Source organism: Ceratotherium simum, chromosome 16 (assembly GCF_057802395.1).
Source record: "Ceratotherium simum simum isolate JZ-2026a chromosome 16, ASM5780239v1, whole genome shotgun sequence".
NCBI classification, from domain to species: Eukaryota; Metazoa; Chordata; class Mammalia; order Perissodactyla; family Rhinocerotidae; genus Ceratotherium; species Ceratotherium simum.
In genome coordinates, this window is record NC_141915.1 from 46332441 (window position 1) to 46352817 (window position 20377).

General features: G+C 34.7%; 1 protein-coding gene across 8 annotated transcripts in view; it reads left to right on the forward strand.

The window, feature by feature from the left end:
- Positions 1-20377, forward strand: part of TANC2 (tetratricopeptide repeat, ankyrin repeat and coiled-coil containing 2) — a 402214-nt gene that overhangs the window by 193187 nt on the left and 188650 nt on the right. For 3 of the 8 annotated variants that reach the window (XM_087441368.1, XM_087441370.1, XM_087441369.1), the window contains exon 5: positions 11523-11633. The exons of the other annotated variants lie outside the window; for them this stretch is intronic. In XM_087441368.1, coding sequence (XP_087297494.1) covers positions 11523-11633 — 111 coding nt within the window. The remainder of the gene's footprint in view (positions 1-11522; positions 11634-20377) is intronic. 8 annotated transcript variants of the gene reach the window in all.

The window sequence follows — 20377 nt, forward strand, 5'->3', positions numbered from 1 at the left end:
GACATACCACACTTGACTAAGGATGCCACATTAAATTAACCCTCTATGTAGATTCTTCAGAGATTGTGTACTGTACGTACAGCTGATTCACTCTTTGCTTCCTCTTTGCCCACTTTTGACCTCTGACTGTGCCATCAGTGGCTATTATAAGTATGTAGAACTGGATTGGCCCTCCCAAAAAGATGCCAAAAAAATTTATGGGAGACTGCTCTGATTATCTAATCAAAGGACTAGATTGCTCAAATGACTATGTCTATTCAGATGAGAAGTCTTTTTTTTAACTTACTAATTTATTTTCTCCATTTACACCTGTTATCTCCTGGTTTTCTTTTTTTTTTTTCTTTTTTTTTAAATTTTTTTTGTGAGGAAGATCAGCCCTGAGCTAACATCCATGCTAATCCTCCTCTTTTTGCTGAGGAAGACCGGCTCTGAGCTAACATCTATTGCCAATCCACCTCCTTTTTTTTTTCCCCCAAAGCCCCAGTAGATAGTTGTATGTCATAGTTGCACATGCTTCTAGCTGCTGTATGTGGGACACAGCCTCAGCATGGCCTGACAAGCGGTGCATCGGTGCACGCCTGAGATCCGAACCCCAGGCTGCCAGTAGCGGAGCGCGCGCACTTAACCGCTAAGCCACGGGGCCGGCCCTCCTGATTTTCTTATTGTCTTTAATGCTGAACCAATAGCCCAATCATGACTATAGTAGATTATTCTTATTATCTAAAAATATTTTATCAGTTCTATCCCTTCGTACTGGATACCAGTTTAGATGCAGTTACCTAAATATTTTGCTCACAACTCAATACAGAATGGACAGAAAATAGAGGATTAAATCAAGAGCTACCCTATCGAGATACAGTTTGGTACAGTGCATTGTTTCTGAAATTTCATTCATTAGCATAGCATCTTCATGTTTTTTGTCATACCTTCTTATAACTATACGTTTTTTTAGCTAACATTTTCTTTGAATTTCATGTTTTTATTTATATAAATTTACTTTAAAAGAAACTTTACATTACTCGTCAAACTGGAAAATCAGTATCACATGCTATAAGATTAACTAGAACATTAATTCTGGCTAAATACTTTACCTTCAAATGGCTCTGAAGCTAAACTCTTCTCCCTCTTTGTTAAAAAGAATTAGCTAGTATTAGCACCACATTAAACTTTTCTTCTTGACATATTCAGAAGGACTGAAAGATAATTGAAAAGGGAATAACACTGTAGCTATTTCCTTAGTCAGAATAGGCTAGATTATGCTGTCATAGCAAACAACCTTAAAATCTTAGTGGCTTAACACAACAAAGGTCTATTTCTAGTTTATCAGGCAAGCCTGGGCACCTCTCCAGAACAGCTGTCCTTTATGCACTAACACAGCAACCCAGACTGCTTCAATCTTGTATCTCCACTATCGCAACATGAGACTCTCTGTGATTTTTGTGCCAGAGAAAGAGACAGACTGTAGAATCGTGCAGGAGCTATGTCACATCTGCTCTTATTTCATAAACCAGAATCAGTCCCATAGTCCTTCCTGAACTTCACAGGAGCTGGCAATTGTAGTCACCCCTGTGCCTAGAAAAGAACGGAGGCCAGGATATTGGTAGGCACTAGTAAAGTCTACCGTGCTATGTAATTCAAAGCTATTTACTGCCATTTTTTTTTGCAGGGGAAGATTCGGCCTAAACTAACATCTGTTGCCAATCTTCCTCCTTTTTTCTTCCTTTTTCCCCCACAAAGCCCCAGTACATAGTTGAGTATAGTTGTAAGTTCTTCTGGTTCTTCTGTGTGAGCCGCCACCACAGCATGGCTACTGACAGACAAGTGGTGTGGTTCCGTGCCTGGGTACTGAACCTGGGCCACCAAAGCTGAGCACGCCGAATTTTAACCAATAGGCCCTCAGAGCTGGCTCTACTGCCTTTTTTTTTTTTTTTTTTGGTGAGGAAGATTGGCCCTGAGCTAACATCTGTGCCCATCTTCCTCTATTTTTTTTTTTACGTGGGATGCTGCCACAGCATAGCTTGATGAGCGGTGCATAGGTCTGCGCCCGGGATCCGAACCTGCAAACCCCAGGCCACCAAAGCAGAGCATGTGAATTTAACCACTACACCACTGGGCTGGCCCCTCTACTGCCATTTTTATAGGTCATTTAAAATCATCTCTTCCTAATACGAGTCCCACGCCTTGAACAACACTATTATAAATGAAACAGTTTAATATTCTAAATCAAAAGACCTGGATATGAGTGTGTAATCTACCACTTAAATACTGTGATCTTGGGCAAGAGATCTTATGATTCTGTTTTCCCATCTATAAAACAGGGTTAATGTGTTCCTCGTAGAAAAATTATGAAGGTCAAATGAATTTAGGTAAAAATGTAAATAAAAGTGTAAAACTGTTACACAAATGTTAGCTGTTAAATTTTATTGCTTGTTGCATAGCTTTTTTGAAAGTGAAATATTTGTTTTTAGAGTGATTATGTACCCCCTAGCATTAGAATTGGGCTCTAGCAAGAAGTTAGTTTCACAAACTAACAAAAGAGACTATACAAGTCCCAGGCAGAATTACCCCTTCCCAGTGATCTAAAACAAAGTTTAAGCATATTTCTCTACTATTGAAATGCTCTTTTTACAAGATTTTCTTATACTTCATTCTGCTTTGAATTACCAATAAGTTAAGAGCAAAATTATAATTTTTTTTGTAAAGCTTTATAAGAAAACTATCAGCAATAGATATAGTGTTGGAAAAAGCTTAGTTTAAAAACTTTTTTATGCGATAAAACTTAAAATGGTGTCATATTAACTAATTTTTAAAACAAAGTGTGATGATATTTATTTAAATGATTAAACTAAATAAGAATAAACTAAATTCATAAATCAAATAAATATCACTATAGATTTCTTATAGACTGTTGATATAAAATCTAGCCACATGTATCTAAAATAACCTGTTTTTCTAGGTCATTTGCCCCTGTCCCAACTTCTTCCCTAATTTTCTGCTGTTATTTCTTCTTTAAGTAGTGGATAGAATTTACCAGTGATGTCAATTAGGTCTGGGCTTTTCTTTTTGGGAAGACATTTAATTACTAATTCAATTCCCTTATATGTTATAGATCTATTCAGATTTTCCATTTCTTAATGAATCAGTTTTGATCATTTATATCTTTTTAGGAATTTGTCTGTTTCATCTAAGCTATCTAATTTGTCGGCATAAAGTTGTTCATAACATTCCCTTATAATCTTTTTCATTTCTGTAGAGTTGACAGTGATAGCCCTTCTTTCATTTGTGATTTTGGTAATTTGTGTGTTTGCTGTTTTTCTTAGTCTGTCTAGTTTAAGATTTTTCAATTTTGTTCATCTTTTCAAAGGATTAAATTCTGATTTCATTGCAGTTCTCAATTTTTTATTTACTGTTTTATTGCTTTCTGCTCTAATCTTTATTATTTCCTTTTTCTGCTTGATTTGAGGTTTAGTTTACTCTTTTTCAACTTTTTAAAAGCATAAGCTGAGCATTTATTGGATTGAATGGAAGATCTCTCATACATTTTATGGAATTTGTTTACAAATGGTTACATGCAGTTTTCTAACAAAATAATTCTCAATTTAAAAATTTCAGTCTTTGTGAAAATTTCATTCAGCATTAAATTTACATTTTGAGTAAATATCAATTTTCATGTTAGTGAAGTATCCTAATATTGTCAAATGATTATGATAATCCCTAAAATGTATCCTGTTGCCTTTATTTTTGTTTTTACATATTAGCATCTCTAGTAGAAGGGCAACCTTTGTTATGTTGTGTTTTTTCACAAGATTATTTAAATAAGAGGATACCTTAAATATGAAAAATTAAATAGGAATAAATTAGATTCATAATTGTATTAGAGTTTTCAGCAATATGTGTCTATATATAAATTTATACCTCACAACTATAAGAAAGTGCAGCATTTAGCCGTGATATTGCAACCTCTTTATTTTGGTCAGTAGACAACTTTGTGAATAAGTTTGTGATAACCCATTGCTTTGAAGTTGTTACTTGTAGATAAATAAGTATGCCAATGTACCTTCTGAAATTCCTTTTTTTTTTTAATTTCTCTGTAGCAGTTTGCTGTGTCACCGTTAGTGAGTAGTTGTTCCATCGTTTATTGAATTATTTATGAATTTAAAATTATTAATGGCATTTCAGTTATTTAGATTTTGTTCGCTTAGAGTATTTTGTTTTCATTGTTAGGAAGTTAGTATTAAAGTCTTCAGGTAGTAGGTACTTTCTTTGAAAGAACTTATTTTGATATTCAAATTGCTGTTTTCAACAGACTGAAAGTCAGAGAGAACGTTTTCTCTACACTTGGATAGCTTCTGTAGTTTTTGCATTATGTTCAAGTGAGCCCCTTCTTTTCAGTGGGATCATAGTGCCATAAGTTGTTGCTGATCAGCTACTTTTCGATTTTTTTAAAAAAAATAGATAAAGTTGCTGTTACTCTTGGAAGTGGTAAAATTATGTAATGTTGCTTTTTTGCTCAGATAAAATGAATTCTGATTTCCTCCTTCGTTAAACTGTTCACTATGATCAACAGAGATAGGGAAAGTTCATGTGAGAGCCCATCATGGATAACTAGTGGCCACACACAAACTGATATTTGTAGTATTGGTGAACATAGATGACTTTACTTTCCCACACTGCACACATTTTATACTTCACTTATAATTGTATAGGTTTCAAAGAAATCAGATCTCTAATAGTTCGTTGTCAAGAAAATATATGCATATTGTATTTCTAGTTATACTAATATTACTTTATTCAGATTTAAAATAAATGCATTCCAATTATTTGATACTTCACAGCATAACATGGGTGTAAAACAATATGCAGCAACAGTTTAGAGTTGGGAGAGTAGGGAGACTAAGGAAGATAACATGGTATGTGGGGAAGATGCAGGGAAAAGGGAAGTTTATAAAACATATACTTCATTTTTTACACTTTCATAGAAGAATCAGAAAAAAAGAACTGGGAAGATTCTTTACAGCTATATATTAATTTTGTAATTGGTTTTAGAATGGTAAAGTTTTATTTTCTATTATAATAAGTTAGAAACTATTTCTACAGAAGACTAACCTTTATTTGATAAAGATTGTCAGATCGAATTTTGATTTCCTCTTTCTGCATTGTATCTAGGGTGTTTGTTTTATATGTTTTTTCTTTTCAATAGATAGATACTTTCTCCTTGCAAAAAAGCAAGGAACTATGTGAATTACAGTTCTTTCTCTTCATCTACTTTTCACTTACATCTAGCGTATGTCAAATTATCGAATTCTTTTGGTTTTTCTTTCTCTTCTCTCTTTTTTTTTAACTTTGTTTTTGATCTCTCTGTTTTGAGGGAGGTGCATAACTAAAAAGGAAAAGCTCCTTGGCATTCCTTCTTTCTTCAAGGTGTACTTTATGTCCATTTAAGCACAATCACAAGAAGTAATCAGGACATTGGATAGATTGGAAGGATGCTATTCCCACCTATTTCCAGATTTTAAATCCACCGTAGATTGGGGATTAAGAAGGAGGAAATACAGAGTGTCACAAATAATGTCTCTCCTTCTACCCTTCTTTCCCACTCCACCCCCCCTCCAGGAAATTCATGGTACCCAAAGGTTTATTTTCTAATAAATGTTTAGGAACTAAAATATTGTGAATATAAGATTCTGCCTGTGAAAACTTTGTTAAAACTTTTTAAAATATAGTTTTCTCTTTCCAGATAAATTTTTTACTGTTTCTCTCTACTTCCTTAACACTTACGTAGTTCAAATGTTTTCTTCATATGTTTTCGTCTAAGAGTTTTATAACTTTAACTCTTACATTTAGGTCTTTGATCCATTTTGAATTCATTTTTGTATAAAGTGTAAGATGAGTCCAACTTCATTCTTTTTTTTTTTTTTTTTTAAAGATTTTATTTATTTTTTTTTTCCCCCCAAAGCCCCAGTAGATAGCTGTAGGTCATAGTTGCACATCCTTCCAGTCGCTGTATGTGGGACGCGGCCTCAGCGTGGCCGGAGAAGCAGTGCGTTGATGCGCGCCGGGATCCGAACCCGGGCCGCCAGCAGCGGAGTGCGCACACTTAATCTCTAAGTCACGGTGCCGGCCCACCAACTTCATTCTTTTGCATGTAGATAGGGAATTTTCCCAATACCATTTACTGAAAAGACTATCTTTTAACCATTAAATGATCTTGGTACATTTGTCAAATCATTTGACCATAGGGTTTTCTTCTGGAATCTCTGTTCTATTCTGTTGGTCTGTTGTGTCTGTCTTTATGCCAGTACCACACTGTTTTGATTACTGTAGCTTTATAGTAAGTTTTGAAATTGTGAAGTGTAAGACCTCCAACTTTGTTCTTTTTAACATTGTTTTGGCTATTTAGGATACCTTGAGATTCCATATGAATTTTAGGATGAGTTTTTCTATTTTTGCAAAAAATGTCATTGAGATTTTGGTAGGGATTGCATTAAATCTATAGATCCTTTGGGTAGTATTGCCATATTAACAATATTAAGTCTTCCAGTTGGTGAACAAGGGATGTCTTTCCATTTATTTGTGTCTTTTTAAATTTCTTTCAAGAACATTTTGTAGTTTTCAGTGTTCAAGTCTTTTAGCCTCCTTGATTAAGTTTATTCCCAAGTATTCTTTTTGTTGCTGTTTTAAATTGAATTGTTTTCGTAATTTCTTCTTTGGACGGTTCATTGTTAGTGTGTTTTTGTGTTTGTGCAGCTTTGCTGAATTCACTTATTAGTTCTAACAGTTTTTTGTTGGAATTTTTAGGATTTTCTATATTTAAGATTATGTCATCTGTGAACAGAGATAATTTTACTTCTTCCTTTCTAATTTGAATGCCTTGTATTTCTTTTCCTTGCCTATAGCTAAAATCTTTTTATTCTCCTTTCACATTTGATAATTAATTTGTCTTTAAATTAACCTTACTGAATATGCTTATCTCAAAATCAACTTTGTGAAAGTACTTTCTTGATACTTTATGTTGTTCTGCTCATCTTTATATTTATCCTTCCATCCTCATTTTCCTGATCTTTGCTTTATTTTGCTCTGCCTTCAGACCATTCTCCCATGATTATCGAGTCTTGTGCTAGTTTCCTCCTAAAAATTCCCCTCTGCTATAACCTTTATCAAAGACAAATACTTCAACAGTTATTAGAAATTTGTGTTTTAAAGCCTTTATATTTGCTGGGACTAGGTGTGCTTCAACATCATCTACAGCATTCCAGTTTACAAAGGAGCCTCTGTAGGTGGATTTTCTCTTTCACTATTAACATTCCTGAGTGATAGATCTGATTGCTCTTATTTGTCACCCCCTTCCCAGGGATCTTGGGAAGAATTAGTGTGTATAGACAGTATTGGTCTCTCTCAAAATAGGCCCCAAATGATGGATACTTTATAACTTGGGACTCTTTTTTAAAAAACATAACACAAGAGTTATATTGCTTAAAAGAGTGACTAAAAAGAAGTCCTAACTTTTACCATAGACATTAATACTTTCAGAGATGAGGCCTTGATTTATATTTTATTACAATTTTTTTCTTAGGAAAGTCTTCTTAGTGATCTGCTATGCATATGGTATTTATAGAAGTCTTTCTCCAATCTAGTGTTCACAAACTTTAGCATGCATCAGAATCACTTGGAGGGCTTGCTAAACACAGAATGCTGGGCCCCCACCCTCTAGAGTTTTTGATTCTGCTGATCTGAGGTGGGGCCCGATCATTTGCGTTATTAACAAATTCTCGGGTGATGCTATACTGCTGGTCCAGGCACCATATTTTAAGAACCAGCAGTCTAAATCATACCGTTTAACTTTCTTTCTGTACCACATATTTCTCATTGTCTAACCTAGATCATTTTGGTTTTGGTATTCTACCACCTTCAAGGCATAACATGTTTTCTTCAACATTATTTCCTTCTCAATTTTTAATTTTTTTAATTTTTTAATTTTATTTATTTATTTTTTCCCCCAAAGCCCCAGTAGACAGTTGTATGTCATAGCTGCACATCCTTCTAGTTGCTGTATGTGGGACGCGGCCTCAGCATGGCCGGAGAAGCGGTGCGTTGGTGCGCGCCCGGGATCCGAACCAGGGCCGCCAGCAGCGGAGCGCGCACACTTAACCGCCAAGCCACGGGGCCGGCCCTCCTTCTCAATTTTTAAAAAATTATTGGTGATATCACTGTTCTTATCATCCCCCAGGGTATCTTAGATTTTTTTTTTTTCACCCCTGCCCTCCCACACACACACAATTCAGACTTTCCAAATCATGCTGTATCTGTGATGGTGATGATGATGACAACAGCAGCAAAAATAATAATAATAATAACAGCTACCATTTACAGAGGATTTATTCTGTGCTAGGCACTGTTCTGAGCATTTTATTTGAATTAATTATTATAGTCTTCACAACTCTGCCATGTGTATAGGTACTGTATTTAGCCTCAAACAGCTGATGAGGAAACTTAGGCACAGAAAGGTTCTCACAGCTAGGAAAAAGTGGAAGAGAAAGGAATCTAACTTAGGCTTTCTGGTTTCAGAGCCCAGACCCTTAATGCCTATGCTCTCCAACCCCTCACTGCTATGCTACCATGTTATACTGCCTCTCCATACAATGTCTTGAAACCACTTGCTTACTTTGTTTTACATGGCCGTAGGTCTCCCTGCTCTATGTCTTAATAAACTCATAGGTGAGCTATATCACCATATCCAAGCACTGTGCTAAGTACTTTACATGCTTGGAATTAGTTAAGCCTCATAACAATCCTATCACTTTGTGAGAAAACTGAGGCTTAGAAAGGCTAAGTAACTTGCCCAGTTTCTTACTTCTAATAAGTACTGGAGCCAAGACCTAAATCTTTGAAATATCTAAGCCCATACTCTTAACCGATATGCATCCTTCCTCTCAACCTCTGCCAGATTCCTAAACTCAAGTGTCTTATAAGAATCACGTTCCTAGTGTTGGTGCTGATCACTTCTCAGAGCAGTAGTTTCCTGTTACCTCTTACACCACAATAAAATACTTGGTTTGGTTTTAGGGTCCTACCCATCTCATTTCAACCACTTTTTAATTTTTTTTTTACTATGTGGTAAACCTTTTTGACATAGAATTCTCTTATCCATCTGAATCATCTTATATACCATTTTTTACAATGAAGTATCTTAAAATTCTAGGTTTCCAAGCAAAATACTGTGTTCCAAGTTGACCTTTTATATTCTCCACCAAGCAGTATTAAGACTATTGGGCAATCTGTCATACATGTGATTGTACCACCCCTGTTTGATTGACTTACGGATAATGCTACTGTTCTATAACTTGGATGAGAGCAATGTTATAATCTACCTTAAAAAAATAATTCAAATTCATTATTAGTCACATACAGTATCGCATGGATGAGGGAGAAATGAAGGTAGAAAAAAGAATTAAGTGCCCACTATGAGCTATAAAGATAACCTCAGTTGGAATTCTCTGAGAAGGGAAAATAGAGAAGTCTACATGGCATTGAGCTTCACAGATCTCTAGGATTCTGATTTTTCTCCTCAACTCCATCTAATAATTCCTGTACATTCCTCAGTTCTCCCTCAATTTCTCCTGCCATCCCTCAGTTCCTTCCTTACATATCTACCCTAAGTTGCTGATTTCCATCTGTTTACTAATCCAAATTTCATCATAAAAATTCTTATTAAGATTTTTAGATATCTGGAGTCCCTTGAGTGGGGACCAGTGCTGTCTTTGTCAGAACTCAGCAGGTAAAATAGATATTCTGTTGCCATGACAATGTATTAATAAAATTCTAAGGACCTAAGAGCTTTCAAAATTAAATTATAATAATTTCTCCAGTACTAAGCAATATTGGGTAAATAAAGTGTTTCATTGTTTTTGAATCAATTGGTGAGATCATAATGAAAGAGATTCTAATATTGGCTATTAGTAGCCAGCAGATACGCATATAAATCACTTGAAATCTTCATTTGTGATAGTGATTTTAAAAAATAGGCTCAAATATTAGACTCTTAGCAGAGGTGAGAGTTCTGCTCTTCCAAAGCTTACTTTTGGTGGAAAGCCATTCTGTTAGCACCCTTAAGCCTCTGTTGCCATGGAGATAGTAACAGGCTTTATTTTGTTTTTTTAATATGCACTTAAAGTATACATACACACTCTAAGATTTAAATTGTGATTTAGCTGTCTATAGGTTTTGATATTGGCACATTTCAAAAGTATTTTCTATATTTTTAAAATACTTTGTTATTTTTATCCTCCAAAGAAAGTAGAGGAGAATTCTGGTCATTATAATGACAAAGTTTTATATTACTCTTTAGAGGATCTTTTAGGAATAACTTAGAATCTCTTGTGCATCAGTAATAGATGAGGATTTTGAAGAACATGCAGAAACTTTTGAAAAAAGTAACGTGATCTTAAGCACTCACATGTCTTGGACACCTATAGTTATGCCAATAATATATAATGCATACAAATCAATTTGAGATTCAACTGATACTTTTGATACTATGCTAAGCACTTGCACCCTATTATAGTTTATTTAATAGAACTCAGTTTGAAAGTACCAAAGCATCTTCATAATTTTAACTTTAAATATATTTAACTGATTATTTAAATGTATTTCAATAGTGTTCCTTAACTGTTCCCCCTAAAAATCAGTAAATAAAATTTATACGAGCTTTCAGTAAGTAAAACTTTGTTTTTGAATTATACTTTATATTTCATTCCTTACAAGAATGAATGGATTCTATGACATGGAATATTATTATTCCATAGACCTCATGGTTATATTTGTAACTAAATCACATCTGTTTAGCATCCAGTGTCAAACTGGCATGGCCTAGTTAATATCTTTTAGTCCACTAGCAGTTTTGACTTCTTATCTCAATAGTTGAACAATCAGGTGATTGCTTTCCTTGTTAAGCTAGGTAAATCAATCCTACTTACGGTATTTAATCACAACAGTGTTGTAGTTATTTCTGGATAAAGAAAACCTTTGATTACAATTATTATAAACAAAATCTTAAAACATAGTTCTGTACTTTCCTCAGTTAATACCTATATTTAATGGCAAAAGAAGACAAAATAAAAAGGCTCTTTGTTTTATAAAGAGAGAGAAAATAGCTACAGATAATAGACAATTACACCTTATGCTCATAGTTTTGAATATTAGATTTTAACTTGTCCAGTTTGTGGTGACTTTTTAACAAGACCCATCTCCTCTATGAAGAATGCCATTTATTTTTTTTCTGGCACAAAAAATAGGGTAACCTGATCTGAGTCTGACAGAGTGTGTCATTCATTTAAGTGCTTCCATCTGTTGCCTGCTGTTCCCCTTACTCATGACCCCTCTATGTTTCTCTCTTTCCCTTTCCCCTTCCCTTTCCCTCTGTTTCTCTTTCCTTTTTCTTTCTTCCTTCCTTTCTATTTTCTTCTCTCTCTCTTTTTTTTTTTTCCCCCCTCTCCCTCTCTCTCTGTCTCTTCTTTTGTCCTTAGCCCCTCTGAGGAAGGCAAAGTTTGTTGAGAGCCCACGAATTCCAGAATCCGAGCTTGGCTCACCAACTCTCACTTCAGCTCAGAAACTGGACGTGGATGCATACTGCCCTGGTAAGCATGCATGCAAAGTGTGTGCTTTGAAAGAGGGAGGTTTGGATCAGGTCCATCCAGCAGAGCAGTATTTTGCATGTATACTATTCATAAAAACATATCCGTTACCTCTTTTGCAATTGATCACGTATTTTCCTTATTAGAACATACTTTTTACTGAACATCCTTTTTGACTATTGATATAAATAATGAGAGTAAGTATTGAAAATAGTTTCAAAGATAACTTTCAAAAGAGTTAAAATAATTTTGGTAGATAAATAGTTTTCAGGGTGATTTTCATGATTTGAGATACTTGAAATTTTGCTTTGGCCTTGTGCAAACAGGAATGTTAAAGATATGAATAAAAGTGTTAATTCAACACTAGCACTTTATATATGACCTATTTTGCCTAATCCCTATTGGATTTCTGGACAGTTATAGAAAATAGTTGTGATGTTGGAAACATTAAACTTGAATTTGAAAAGAAACATTATAGCTTCCTGATTTGAACTCTTGGACACTCACGTTTAGAAATACCTCTTCTCATGAATGACCTGTAAGCACATGTGGGAGTTCGCTAAAATCCTTCTTGTGTGGGAGCCAAACTGACAGACTCATTATCAATGCTTAGATTCTTCTAAACTTAGATGAGTTGCCTGGCAACATCCTTTACACTCGCTCTGCAGTGAGTCTATAGAGCTGTGGCAGAAATGTTCACAGCTCTAGTTGAGTACACAGATCAGAACTTTAGTAAAGGACCTTAGGAGACTTGGTTTTAGGTCTTTTGTTTATTTCTGTTTGTTAAAATTGATGTTAAACCACAGTGAATGCAGCCACTACATATTTACAGCATTAGGGGTCGGCAGAATAAAATGATTTTTAGTTCTAGGAAAGATATCAGTAGCTCTAACCTGAAATGTCAGGATAATATACCTTAGAAGCCAGATAAGATATGTTAAAAGAAAAAAAAAAAAAGACAGTAGGTGAAACCTTGGGCAAAACCAAATCAGAGACATTTGATTTTATGAATGAGTTTTGAATATTGAAAGACCTTGGGGATTTCACTTTCAGGGTGCAGAACCCTGGGCTTCATCCACTGTTGTAGATGACTATTCATTTTTAAGTCAATCACAGTTATGTGTTAGGAACCAGCTTTTCTATTTCTAAAAGGAACAAAATAGCTCTTTAAATGGCACTGAAGCACGTTGTTAGAAGAATCTTTTTCGTGTTTTGAGGTATTGTCACACTTCTTGGGCAATGGAATATTGTGCTTTCCATTTCTTCCTGCAAATTTAAGTGTAATAAAGTAAAATAAATAAATGCACGAATTCTCTATTGCTGCATTGAGTTTTGGAAGAGAAGCCCTATCAAAGGCCTTTCTGTTTTTTCCAGATTTGCAAATCAGAATGATTGTTGGGGAGACTAATCTTTTACTTCCTGTTTGCCTGTCTCACATCCTTAATCTAATCTGGCTATTGTAATTGTCAAGAAGCAAGGTAGCTGCTGTTTGTTGGAATGCCATTACTGAATCAGTATGAAAAATCTTATCCATGTTCTTATTTACATATATTTTCCACAAGCATGAATTCTTTACTGGATTGGAATTGAACCAAACTAAACGTCAGCTAAGATTTTCAGAAAACCAGGAAAAAACTAAAATATCTTGACAAAATGTTAATTGCCATGCTCAGCAGTCTTTCCTTTTCTTATCTGAAACAGGTTTAAAGCACAGAAACTTCTTAGTGATTTGCTCTTTTATAATAAATTTATTAAACTCTGAAAATAAGTTTCTACTGAGATGAGTAGTGACCTGAGGGTTGAAGCTATTAACTTCTACATAGTACCAAAAATTAATGATAAACAAATGTGTTCAGTACCTTCATAAAGCAAGCGAATAACAATCCATTCTTTTTGAATTTCTCTTACACAGGATATAGTAATAGAACAATGATCATATTTTATTGCATACTCATACATAATAATACAATTAAAGCTAGTGTCTGATATCTTCTTGTCCACCTGCTTTATTCATTATCACATGAAAATTTAGGAAAATAGTATATCTCACAGAGGCAACAATCATAAGCTAAAGGTTAGTGCAGTGGTTCTCAAATTTTAGGCTTTAGGATTACCTGGAGGACATGTTCAAATGCAGATTGCTGGTACCACCCCAGAATTTCTGATTCATTAAGCCTGCTTTTCTAACAAATTCCCAGGTGATGCTGAAGCTGCTGGTTGAGGTTCCACACTTTGAGAACCAACTGGGTTACATGGCTGCTGCAGGCTGCTTATAAGCAATCCAATAAACAGTGCTGGAAATCTATAGGGTTCATTTTTGCTGTTGACTTCTGAGGAGTAATTGGGGATGTTGTTTCTGTATTATCTAAACTTCAGCCATTTGGTGCATGTATTTTAGGTTGGAAGAATAAAACTTTTGTGTCAGAGAAATGGACATATATTTTTCTTGGTTTGTCTTTTTGTACCTGGTATTTGTGTACCCATGTCTAGTTTTCAATGTTGTCCTACATGTAAAAGGAAATTGTGGAGCAAACCAGAGCAAGTCATTGATGTTTGGTCTGCAAAGTCTGGAGAAAGCTACACTGGGATAGAGCTGAATGATCCAAAATATTTGTCTAATAAATTGAGAAATTCAGTCTACATAGCATTAGATTTCAGAGTACCTAATTTAAGTTTTACTATTCCTCAAATTAGATTTGTTGTTTGCAGAAAATGTGAGAAAAATACCAGTAAACAGTATGTTTTGGTTCTGCAACTGAAACCATGGAAATGACTGATACATAACTGTTGTTACGTAAATGAACTACCAGAGTAGGGAATGTTAAGTGAATTGTGATGGATAACTGTCTTACAGTGGGGAAATTAAGACCTAAAGAATTTAAGTGATTGGTGTAGGGTCACAAGCAGGATTTATTATTGAACTCTTGAAGTGGTCACAATGTAGTCCAGAAATACATTGCCTTTAATTCTATTACTGTGTAAATTCCATAAACACTCCTTGCCTACCCCTAAATTAAAAAGCAGAAAATTCCGTTTTTAAGTATGAGACAGGGCTATATTCTGTTTTTAGGGTAAACAGCTGATATCGGTGATTTCAATAAAACAATCCCCAAAATAAGAGAACAGATTCATTCTACATCTAACTTTTCTGCCTACATCATTACTTATTAGCTATGTGATTTTAGGCAAGTCACTTAATCTTTCTAAGCCTCAGTTTCCTCATCTGTAAAAATGGGGATAATAATCTTAAATCAGATTAATAAATATAAAGCACTTAGCAGAATGCTTGGTTCATAGTAAATGCTCGTAAATGTTACCTAATTTTGTTATTATTATATGATGATCCTAAGATATAGCACAAGATCTTAAAGTGTTTTCTAAATAATCAGGAAAAAAAAGATATAAAGGTTCAGGGTCATTTTTATTTAAATGTGTCTTATTGTGCTTCAATTCTGATTTTCCCCTTACTAGTCTTGTTTTTTTTTGTTGTTTTTTTTGTGTGTGTGTGTGTGGAAGATCAGCCCTGAGCTAACATCCATGCTAATCCTCCTCTTTTTGGTGAGGAAGACCGGCTCTGAGCTAACATCTGTTGCCAATCCTCCTCCTTTTTTTCCCCAAAGCCCCAGTAGATAGTTGTGTGTCATAGTTGCACATCCTTCTAGTTGCTCTATGTGGGACGCGGCCTCAGCATGGCCGGAGAAGCGGTGTGTTGGTGCACGCCCGGGATCCAAACCCGGGCTGCCAGTAGCAGAGTGCGTGCACTTAACTGCTAAGCCACTGGGCCAGCCCCCCTTACTAGTCTTGTGATCTTGAGCATGTCTTGTAACATCTCTGTGCCTCAGTTTCCTGTCACAGCAACATTATGTATAACGTGACGTTATTTCTGTAATTTAACAAATTAAATATGTATTTGTATAGATACATGAATACACATTCGTAGGAGAAAATGTCTGGAAGAATATACCAAACTAACATTGGTTGCCTAAAGAGAGAGAGAATTGGGATTGTTGGGAAGTCAGAGGAGAGAGTGGGATTAGCGAGAAAATGCTCATGTTAGCAGTGGTTGTGTCTGGTTGGTGGGATTATAGGTGGTTTTAATTTTCTTTCTTGGGCAGCACGTATTAGTGAATGAGAGCTCAGGTTCTGCAGTTAGATCTGGGTTTAATTTCTGACTCTGTCGCCTACTAGTTGTGTGATTGTGTAACTTTCATAGCCTTAAATTCTTTGTCTATAAAATTGTGATAAAAGTAGATCTTTTTTTTTTTTAACGATAGGTCTATCTCATAGGGTTGTTAAGATTAAGTAAAATAATGTATATGCCAAATGCTTAGGTCAGGCAACAAGAAGAGATTTTAATACCCTTCCTGTTATTATTGTTCATTATCATCATTATACTTTCGTTTTCTAAAATTTCTGCAATGAATTTGTATTGAAATTTTTCAGTAGTCAGATGCCGCTAAAGGATGGTGATACTCTTTATTTATATCTTGGTTTTTTAAAGTTTTTATGTTGCACATTATAATAATACATAATTTCAAGTGTAGAACCGTGACACAGATGGCAGGCCAAGTTGACAGTTTTATAGGACTTCTGACTCCATGTGCAAGGTTAAGGGCCAAAGTCTAGACCAGCTTTCTGAAAATAGACAGGCTTTTATCTACACCAAATATTTTCAGAGAAATTTGAGATTAATCTTTTTATAATAGATCCTTTTAAATCTCTTTAAAAATGGCACTGTCCTTCAAAGGACAGTGTTATTTAAGGTGACAACAAAATTAGGATGTATTTGAAACTCAAGAATGGAAGAGAGTTTTATGATGGTTATTTGGTGTGTATTCTTATTTACATATTTTTTGTATTTGTAAAGGATTTTTCATTTGGATTTCTTATCAGCATTGTATTTTATAGCACAAGTACAAGCCACCATAGATGAAAAAAATATTTTATATAAAGTGAGTAGTTCCTTGAACCCTCTTTTCCCAATTGCTATATAGTCGTGGTCATTCCATTTAAAAGAAAAGGATGATTTTGTTTTCTCATTTTCTTCCTTGCATTTTTTTCCCTGAAAACATTATCAAATCTTATCTTTATTCTAAATAGTTAGGCGTGCTTCATATGTTTTGCTATGAATTTTATACTTATAAATAAAACCCTCTATATGTTTTTTTGATTGACGTCTGGGTACCAGGAGCCTTTTTCTTGTAATTCACTTCTTCTGTTAACATTGTGTTTGTATTCCTTATGTCTACTATATTGTAAACACGTTAAGTGTAAAGGAGGATTTTTAACCTGAGTTAAATTGGTGAGCTTTAGGGGGCTCTAAACTCCTAAAAATATATGCAAACACTATTCTACATATGCATATGTGCTTCTTTCTATAACAAATTCTCAAAGCAGTCTGACACATACTTTCTACACCCAGAAAAAGGAGAAAAGAAAGACTGCTGTAAATGTTGAAATGAAACAAAGGTGTGAATGCTACAAATATTAGAACCAGAAAAAAAAAATGCTGAAAGTTGGATAGCAGACAGACTTGTAAGTCGAATGAAGGGAATAATTGAACTGCAGTGCTACTGTAATCAGGATATGAAAATCATTATAGAAAGTAGAAATCGGAAGCAGAGAGGTAAACAGAAATAATTTCAGTATATTTTAAGTATGAGAGATACTGCCTGATTACTGGCAATGAAACTAAGCATACCAAAGAACTAGAATATGGAGAGGATAGCTTTGCTTCCCCACACATCCTTATCTACTAATAAGTTCTTAACATGTTAGAAAGTTATTTCAGTGGACAGATGCTTTGTTGAATAAAACTTTTGACTTTGAACATTTTTAGTTTTCCTGATTTATATTTTATCATTGTTTAAAAGATTAACAGTCTCATCACACTAACTTTTAGATTAACTTTTCTCAAGGTGTTCTGCGTCACAAATTCTAAAGACTTGGCCTATGAATGTGGGGGTTTTTTTTTAATTTTTTTTTATTTATTTTTTTCCCCCAAAGCCCCAGTAGATAGTTGTATGTCATAGCTGCACATCCTTCTAGGTGCTGCATGTGGGACACGGCCTCAGCATGGCCGGACAAGCGGTGCCTCGGTGCGTGCCCGGGATCCGAACCTGGGCCACCAGCAGCGGAGCGCGAGCACTTAACCGCCAAACCACGGGGCCGGCCCATGAATGTGGTTCTTAGATCCATAATTTAGATTTCCAAACGGGCAGTTTTTCCATTAACTCTGAAAACCATTTTAACTTTTGGTTTTTGAGGCAGAAAAATGCACTGGTTTAGAGTAAATGCACTAGTTTAGGCTACCAACACTGGAGCTAGACTGCCTGTGTTCAAATACATAAAATACTTACTAGTTGTGAGACCTTGGGCAAATTACTTAACCATAAGAGTGATTAATTTCCTTATCTGTAAAATAGGAATTATAATATTACCTACACCATAGGAATGCTGTGAAGATGTAATAAATTAAAATACATAAAATAATAAAAACAATGATGTGATCCATAATTAGTTCTATATCAATCTTAGCTACAATTATTATAATGTTTTAGAGCCTTTACTGCCTTTTATCTAAGAATGCTGTGGGTAAGGTTATCATATCTTTTTTGTGAGTGCTTCTCAAAGAGGATAAAATTACACCTATAACCTGTAGTTGTTGGCCTGTTTTACAAACAGTCTGTGTATATATACTAAGTTGTGTGGGTTTTGGTTATTTTTTTAATGGAGGCAGTTTTTCATAGTGGTAAATAGCTCAGGCCCTAGGATCAGACAAGCTTAGATTTAATTCTAGCTGTTGCATTTACTAGCTGTATAACTTTTATTACTTAATCTTTCTAATCCTGTGGTTCCTCATCTGTAAAATGAAGATTGTAATATTGCTTATTCCATAGGGTATTTGTAATAATTAAATAAGATAATACACATAATTTACTTAGCACAATGTCTGGAACATCAGTTATTATGACTAATAACATCTCTCACATGTGGATATTATTATAAATTTATTTCTGAAAAAAAAAAATGTAGTTTTATGCTTTTCTTTTCCTAAGCAGTACATATGTTCCTGCAGTCCAATGTTCATGAAAAATTCTGTGGGAACAGGAAGTGACAGAAAGGTGTTCTTGACTTCCTTTTTGATAACCAAGGAACTAGAGATTTATGAATTCTGTATCTAATGTCGCCACTATCATTCTTTAAGTCACTTAAAATCCTCTTTGTCTTTTTGTTTTTCCTTATCTAGAAGTTATTTATAACATTTAAATTTATAAGACTTGTGGGGAATCTTGGTTAAATTCTATTTATTATTATTGAGTACCCTTGCGAATAGGTCCTTGTAGTAATCATCTATTGCTATATAACAAATTACCGTAAAACTTAATAGCTTAAAACAACAACGAGAGACCCTGAGCCACAGAACATTTATCATCTCCCAGTTTCTGTGGGTCAGGAATCCAGATGCGGCTTAGCGTTCTGTGGCTCAGGGTCTCTCGTAGGCTGCAATCAAGATGACAGCCTGGGCTATAGTCATCTCAAGGCTCAACTGGGGAGGGTTCCTCTTTGAAGTTTACACACATTGTTGTTGGAAGGATTCAGTTCCTTATGGGCTGTTGAATTGAAGGTCTCAGTTCCTCACTGGCTTTTCGCTAGAGGCCACCTTCAGTTCCTTGCCGTGTGGGCCTCTCCATAGAGCACCTCACAACATGGCAACTTGCTTCATGAGAGCAAGCAAGCAAGATGAAAGTGACAGTCTTTTATAACACATAATCTCCAAAGTGATATTCTATCACTTTTTGCCATATTCTGTTTGTTAGAAGAAAATCACCGGGTCCAACGCAGTCAAGGGAATAAATTGGAATTTTGAGGAAAGTTGTTTAAATGAAGCACTGAATTTTGCTTGTTTTTTCTACATATTTGATTGTGTCATTCCGTGACCTGGAAGCATGAATCCTTCTCATCCTTGCCTTCCAATAAAGAAGTTCCATAGTGTTCCTGGTATCCTAGTCTTTTCTATATTCAGAACTTCCCTGCTGCCCTTCTTATAACTATCTGTAGGTCTTTTCCCTTGCTCAATCTTTACAAATTATTTACAGATTACAAATTTTTAGATTAATCTGTACTGACTATTAAATAATTTTTAATCAATGCTATTATATCTTCAGTGCTATTGTACCTTTAGGTTTACTGTAATGGGCTTTGACTTATAAAAATATATATTCACTGAAAATAAATATAAAAATATATATTCACTGAAAAGAACTAAGTAATATAGAGTAATTATCCCACTTTCATGAGGTTTGGGCTTGGAAAAATCTGTCTCATGGTGCCATATTTAAGGTTCTGATGTTGCAGCTAACATTTGCTGGTTTTATCTTTTAGTACTGATTTATTTTTCTTGATCAACATAGAAAGGAAGAATAAAGAACAAAATAACTTACCACCACTTTGAAATGTACCTTTCTCTCTTACCACTATTGAAAAAAATTTTTTCAAAGTATAACATTATTCCCCCTAATAACATGTGGTTAGTCTTTAAACATATTCATGCTGAAAAAAAATACTTGAACCATATTATATACATTATAGAAAATTACTATATCCAGTTACCATCTTTGACTAGATTTACTGTATTAGTATAGACAGCCTTACTTAGAATGGGATTTCCTAAACTGTGATCCAGGGAACTGAGATGTTAGTATATGCTAAATGAACTATGCTGAACTATTCTAAACTATAAGATC